The sequence below is a fragment of the Aegilops tauschii genome, chromosome 1 (genome assembly GCF_002575655.3).
Source record: "Aegilops tauschii subsp. strangulata cultivar AL8/78 chromosome 1, Aet v6.0, whole genome shotgun sequence".
Taxonomy (NCBI): Eukaryota; Viridiplantae; Streptophyta; class Magnoliopsida; order Poales; family Poaceae; genus Aegilops; species Aegilops tauschii.
In genome coordinates, this window is record NC_053035.3 from 293811213 (window position 1) to 293818458 (window position 7246).

The following is a 7246-nucleotide window of genomic DNA, read 5'->3' on the forward strand; positions in this document are numbered from 1 at the left end:
TGCCCCTCTCCTCTCCTCTCCTCTCCGGATGGAGTAATGGATGTGGGTGGTGTGGTGGTTGCACTGTTCCAGGTGGTGCCGTGAGCCCAACAGCACAGCCCCTATGGCTATGGGAATAGGATACCCATCATACATGCTCGCGCCCGTCCTTTCCCGGGGGTTGGGTTGGCTCTCCGTCCTTGGCCAGGGAGGGAGGGAGGGGGTTGGTTCGGGACCAGCCACCTACCGTGGAAACCATCCACCGCTCCTACACCGGAATAGTATCCCTAATCCTATTCCAGGGTTAGTTAAATCACTTCGCTTTTCAATCAAATCAAAACCACCAAAAGGTTAGTAGTTACTGTAGAATGGTGAAAAAACGCGACCTGTCCACTCTACTATCTATCTAGAGGCGAATATACCTGCACACGTAACTAAATCCGAGTCAAGCCAACATTGGTCTCCGGTTACACAGGGGTCCCTCTCATCTCACGCAGGCGCGACACGTGGCGAGCTAACCTAGGAGTAGCTCATTCAATCAAGAAAAAGGAGGAGGTGGAATTTACTTGTGTGTTTTCGCAAGCACCTTTTGGGCCAACTGTTCGTCCGTCCGTCCCAGGTGGTGGTAGGATAGTAAATGTCACATGCAGGTGAGGTGAGGTGAGCAACTAACCCCACCTCCACCCCCACCCTCCCTCGTGTCACACAGGCAGGCGAGAGGAGAGGGAAAAGTCCCCCCAGAAAGAAAGAAGGACAATGGGCGAGGAGGGGTGGAGGTGGGAAGCCCAGGGGCAGGACGGGGAGAGAGAAAAAGAGAGCGCGGGGGACGCGGTTCCGTTAGCGTCAGTTCTGGTGGAACCAACTCCAACGCCGCTCCCATGACCTCGTCGCCTCCCTCTCCCTCGCCTCACCTCCTCCGACCCGACGCAAAAAAAGGAAAGCGAAAATAAAGGGAGAGGGATAGAGAAAAGCGTGGGCGACGGGTACAAGTGGGGCTCTCTCGTCTCGCTTCTCCGCGGTTTCCCCATATCACCCTCCCCGCCTCTCCTCTCCCCTCCCCCACAGCCAGAGACCCGTTCCGTCCCGTCCCGTTCCCTTCCTCTTCCGGCGACCCGCTCCCTCGCCGGCAACCCCCGCGGTGGGGCCCCCATTGCTGGCCCTCAATTGCGCCAGTGCCCCCGCCTCCACCTCCACCTCCACCTCCCGCGTAGCTCGCGCGGGAAAATAACCGACGGGGCGAGGAAGGAAGGAGGGCCGCGCCGCGCGTGCCGGCTTCGGTCGGGCCGGGAGGGATCCCCGTCGCCGCTCGCTCGTCCGGAGGGGAATGCGGGACCTGTGCCGCCGGGGAATTGTCTAGACGGGCCTCCGCAACCGCGCCGCGCCCCGCCGGAGTCATGGTAAGTCGCGAGATCTGCCTCCCTCTGTAATTTCCGCTTCCGTCGCTCGCTCCCTCTTCCTTCGCGCCTTTTCTCCTTCTCCTCCCTCTTCCTCTTCCGCCGCTGCCTTAATTAATGCGTGTTCGTGTTCGGTTACTGTTCGATTCCTCTCTCGTAGGCCTAGTATTCGAATTACTGCGCGTCGTTTTCCCAGTAAATTTCATTCCCCCTCGCCGAGCAATTCATGGATTCCGCCACGAACCACGCCAATTGGGAGAATTATTCGGAATTACGCACGAATCCGCGTCCGTCGAGTTGCTCGTACGCCCTCTGTTTCTGCGTCCCCGTGAATTCCGAGGCCGTCAATGTTGGAAAACCAGGAGGAACTATTTTTTTATGCCATCTCTTTGTTTTTGGATTTGTTCATAGGTATCATCATCACCGCATGAGCTGTATTAATTTGGCCTCGCGCCCTCGCCCCGTTAGGATTAGTAGATAGATACGCTGCGTGAGAAGTCAAACACACCAGCTGGGCTTCTACCAGTAGTATTTATTTTTCTTCCTTTTCCCCTCTCCTTTGGGCTAATTAAGATGCTCGTGCTAAATCACTGCTAGTAGTACTCCAAGTTAAGTTTAGGCTGTCCTATTCCTTGCCGTGTGGGGTTGCATTCCATTGTTCGGCAAGCGCCAAGCAGGCAATGGCATTTTCCTCCCCTTTTCCACAAGTTTCTACTCCAATGGTCGTACCGCATGTGCGTAATTCTACCTTTGACCAAGTCTACAAATTAGTACCCTTTTTCCTCTTCCTTTCTTCCCGCCGATTTTTCTACAGTATGCAGAACCTCGCTCAATCAGTCAATCAACCGTTGTGCTTGCGATTTAATGGCTGTGGATTCGAAATTTATGGATTCGTTCTTATTAAAGAGACCGTTATTCTTAAAGCAGCGAGCGTTTCTATGAATTGCTGCCACGAGATACAGTAGGACCTTTTATACCTCGAATATAGAACGGCTCTGGATAAATTCAGTGGCAGACTGATTGCGACGGATGGTCGTGGCAGGGAAACACCCGCGTGGAGGACATCAATGTGCCGTGTTTGAATCCATGACTATTGCTTTCTTGACTTGGCTGGGAGTTGCCACTCTTTCGGTTCCACCTATGACCAATTCGTGGCATCCAAACTATTGGTGCTAATTGACCCTGCTGTCTTTGTTGGTCAATGCCGGCTTGCAAATTATAAATTGCAATGCTGCATGTGCTTGTTCACTCTCTGATGTATCTAGCTATGTCTTAGGTGGAGGGAAGGAGCTGTCTCCCTGCAGAGATCAGGAATGGGCTTGAGACTCTGAAGAAGAGGAGACTTGAGAGGATGCGTTTGAGTGCTCAGAAAGACACCGGTGACAATCCTGCCATGGCTGCGAGGAGCGGCGGGGATTCACTGCGGACTCCTGCAAACTGTGGGGTGAGATTGCATGCCAACAACGTTACTGCGGGTTTACCTAGCACTAGCAGTGCCCAGAACAATAATCCATTCGCAAAGCGCAAGGTGGACAAGTTCAATATGTCTAACCTAGAGTGGATAGACAACATACCAGAGTGCCCTGTGTATTGCCCCACCAAGGAGGAATTCGAGGATCCCATTGCGTATATACAGAAAATTTCCCCAGTGGCTTCAAAATACGGTACACCTTCCGTTTACCTCAAACCCATTTTTCTTGCCAGTGTATTACCGAATGGATGAATAAATAATGACCATGTCATCTTTCTCTCCAGGCATTTGCAAAATTGTGGCTCCTGTAAGCGCTTCTGTGCCTGCTGGTGTCGTGCTGATGAAGGAACAACCTGGTTTTAAGTTCATGACTAGAGTTCAGCCACTTCGTCTTGCTGAATGGGCTGAAGACGACACGGTCACTTTCTTTATGAGTGGACGGTGCGTTACTCTCTGTCTATTTCAGTACCTATATTTAGTTTGCTTTCCAAGTCTCATCACATTTTTCACGACTCTGCAGAAAGTACACTTTCAGAGACTACGAGAGAATGGCCAACAAAGTGTTCTCTAAGAAGTATTCCAGTGCTAGTTGTCTCCCTGCTAGGTACGTGGAGGAGGAATTCTGGCGTGAAATCTCTTCTGGAAAGATGGATTTTGTTGAATATGCTTGTGATGTTGATGGGAGTGCCTTCTCTTCTTCTCCTCGTGATCAGCTTGGGAAAAGCAACTGGAACCTCAAGGTAAAAGCTCTCTCCCTTTCTCCCTGTGTGTGATGTTGGCTACATGACAGTTTTATTGATGTTCTTCTCTGTGCTTGTAGAATTTTTCACGGCTCCCCAGTTCTGTGCTGAGACTTCTGCAGACGCCAATTCCAGTATGTAATCTATTCCTTGCTTATTTATGTTTTAATATATTCTTAATATGGATTCGTCGTGATTGTAATTAATCTGATTGAAAACAGGGAGTGACAGATCCAATGCTTTATATCGGTATGCTCTTTAGCATGTTTGCATGGCATGTCGAAGATCACTATTTGTACAGGTACTCATCCTCATTCTTGTTATTGATAATGGCTATTCCTCGTTCCTTTTTTATGGACAACATTCTAACACTTTTATCACATAACCAGCATCAATTATCATCATTGTGGGGCATTTAAGACATGGTATGGGATACCAGGCGATGCTGCTCCTGGATTTGAAAAGGTGGCAAGCCAGTATGTGTACAACAAGGATATTTTGACTGGTGATGGAGAGGATGCGGCTTTTGATGTTCTGTTAGGGAAGACAACAATGTTCCCCCCAAATATCTTGTTAGACCACAATGTTCCTGTTTATAAAGCTGTGCAGAAGCCTGGAGAGTTTGTTATAACATTCCCTCGTTCATACCATTCAGGTTTCAGCCATGGTATGTATAGTTTCTTCTATCTTCTTCTGCTTGGTAATTTCTGCATATATGCATACTATATATCCTAAGCAATGTTTGAATTACCCAGGCTTCAATTGTGGAGAGGCTGTCAATTTTGCTATTGGCGACTGGTTTCCCCTGGGCTCTCTGGCTAGCAAACGCTACGCACTTCTGAACAGAACACCCTTTCTTGCACATGAGGAGCTACTTTGTCGTTCTGCGATGCTTCTGTCCCACAAACTGAGTGATCCAGAAACAGTTAATTCTGAACATCCATACACTCAATATTGTGTGAAGTCTTCCTTTGTGAGATTGATGCGACTGCAGCGGCGCACACGCAGCTTACTCGCTAAAATGGGTTCTCAGATATACTACAAGTCAAAAATGTATTCGAACCTATCATGTAGCATGTGCCGGCGTGATTGCTACGTTACACATGTGTCATGCGGATGCACCTTTGATCCTATCTGCCTTCATCATGGTAGGAAATCCTGACATTGCTGTTTCTCTAGCCTTCCCCTCAAGTTTGTATTTTACCTGACTATTTGTTGATTGGAGTACAGAACAAGAACTGCGGAGCTGCTCTTGTAAATCTGACCGGATTGTCTACGTCAGAGAGGACATACTGGAGTTAGAGGCTCTATATAGAAAATTCGAGCAGGATATTCGCCTGGATAAGGAAACAAGTGCTAATGTCTCGTATAAGCAAGCTGCGATTTCTGATATTGGTGATGATCATGGTCCATCAGTTGGGACTAACCAGGACATAAGCAACAGTGAAGCAAACTTGCTAGAAGCAAATGCTGCTAACGGTGGAAAGAGTTCTCCTGCAACTTCATCGTTGACGTCTTTTGCACAACGAGACGGGTCTCTGGCTGCAGAACCAAAGGTCAGTTTACTGCACTCTTATCAAATCTTGTTTCCAACTGTTGTCTTTCAGTTTGAGGTAACGATATTGTTGTTTTTCAGGCCCATGCAGCTCGAACCGACCAAATTTGGTCAATTACTAAGCAGTTCATAAAAACATCATCAATGGAAGGAAATGGTCTGCTGGATGGCAATTCATCCTGCATGGCTGATGCTTGCAATGAAATTAGTTCCTGCAATGCTTCACCCATGGAATACAGTGGCAATTCTGATTCTGATTCCGAAATCTTCCGGGTCAAGCGCAGATCCAGCATATTAGGAAGATCTGCTCCTGACACAAAGACAACAAACATGTCTGAACAGAAGGTATGCTCCAGTTTGATCCTCGAAATTTGAGAACAGATTGTCGAATGAAGGAAGCCAATCTATTTTTACTCATCTGACCCTGTAGCAACAATTTTGATTACTTTTGTCACTGCCATCCTCATTTGCTGATAGATTGTTAAGCTTAGGCGTGTATCATATTATAGGTCACTGAATGCGTGATTGGTAATTGAGAACCAACTGGGAATCCATGGAGTTTGTGTAGGTTTGTTACACTGCATATTTTGTTTCTGATATATATAAATACTGTTTACTCAGGTTCTGAAGCGGCTGAAGAAGGCATCCCCAGAAACACAACATGACAATAAGCGACCTGAAGAAGACTCAGTTCCCTCAGTTAGTATGAGGCACAATAAGTCAAATTCTGCCTCTTCTGAGGAAGATAGAGAGGACATGGTTCCCATTGCCTGGAGGATGAAGCGGCGGCAGCTGGAAGCTCAACAAGGCGACACCAGTTATGCCGTGCAGCAGTCGAAGGTGTATCCATCTACCAGCAGCTGTTCCCAGCAGCAGTCGAAGGTGTATCCATCTACCAGCAGCTGTTCCCAGCAGCAGTTTGCGGAGGCAACTAAAGACGCAGCAGCCTCAGAGGTCCGGCCGAAGCGGCTGAAGATCCGGTTGCCTCGTAGCTATAACAGGCTGGTCGAGCAGCAGCAGCAGGGCAGTTCAGGCCAGAGATTTGCAGTGGATGACAAGCCGCCTGGGTTTTGGCATACGGTTTAGGGTAGCCGACGCTCAGGTGCTAACAACCTCGACAGATAGGACTCAATTCTTTGTTTAGGTGCATTGTTAACTACACGAGGGCGCTTGCATTTTGGTTAGCACAGATGCTGACTGACTGGGTTTAGAAAGGAGAGGAGGGTAGGGCTGATTGCTTGGTTAATCAATTCTTTGTGCAGCAGGGCCTCCAATTTGAGGCCGGCCTAGGTAGGCACACGGTTATTAGAAGGAGACAAGACGATTATTCATCACGTTGTTTAGAGGCTTCCTCTGAGTCACCGCTTGCTGGCTGCTCTTTGATGCCTGCATTGCCCGTGACGGAATTGGGCCTCTCCATTCTGCAAGTGTTTTCTTTTGCTTAGCAGCTGTATATCTCTTTCTTGTTTTTATCGTCAAAAACAAGGGCAGCGCTAGCTGTTGCTAACTGTATTCTTTCGTACGCTTACCTGCTCCTGATGAAATATTCAATCGATCAATCATTCTTTTCGGATGTTGACGGGATGGTGTGAGAAATTTTGGAAATTGTCCTGAGAGCCGCAGCAATTGAACTAATCAGTGTGGAATCGAACCATATTCATGTGAAATGCAAGCGTTACAATTGAGGCCTATGGAGTATGAGACTTTTTAAAATTTACACAGCGAAGCACTGGAAAGTACTACAGCATAAGCAAAAAAGAGTAAGAGCATCTCCAACAGCCCCACAGGGCGCCGGAGCAGAAAAAATTGCCCAGCCGCGCCCCCATATCCTTGTTTTTCATCGATTTGGGCTGAAATTACAACCGGCGAACCCAAGCGAAAACCAGCACATCAGGGGGCGCCTGGGGGCACCGGCTGAAGCGAAAAGACACGTGGGCCCGCACAGTCGGCGACACCATCCGATTTTCCCCTTTCCCTCCATTTTCCCCCTACCGACCCCCTTCTCCCCCGCAGCTCCCGCCACTCTCCCCAGATCCGCCCGCCATGTCGCCGAAGACGTATTTGCTCCCTTGTCTAGCCATCGATTCCACCCAGCCAAAGCAGAGAA

At 48.7% G+C, this 7246-nt stretch overlaps 1 protein-coding gene across 1 annotated transcript; it reads left to right on the forward strand.

Annotated features, from left to right (window-relative positions):
- The first annotated feature begins 902 nt into the window (after window positions 1–902).
- LOC109784664 (lysine-specific demethylase JMJ706) lies at window positions 903–6718 on the forward strand. The gene is made up of 11 exons (XM_020343264.4): window positions 903–1376; window positions 2650–3037; window positions 3129–3285; window positions 3365–3584; window positions 3665–3718; window positions 3806–3885; window positions 3974–4251; window positions 4340–4732; window positions 4815–5140; window positions 5221–5484; window positions 5761–6718. The coding sequence occupies exons 1-11, from the start codon at window positions 1374–1376 to the stop codon at window positions 6223–6225; spliced, it is 2628 nt and encodes an 875-aa protein (XP_020198853.1). The 5' UTR covers window positions 903–1373; the 3' UTR covers window positions 6226–6718.
- The last annotated feature ends 528 nt before the right edge of the window (window positions 6719–7246 follow it).

Bases quoted from the DNA above. Each gene is read 5' to 3' on its own strand.
- LOC109784664 (XM_020343264.4), top strand. The intron at 3,038-3,128 runs GTACACCTTCCG...CTTTCTCTCCAG, and splicing joins CCCAGTGGCTTCAAAATACG to GCATTTGCAAAATTGTGGCT. The intron at 3,886-3,973 runs GTACTCATCCTC...TCACATAACCAG, and splicing joins GAAGATCACTATTTGTACAG to CATCAATTATCATCATTGTG.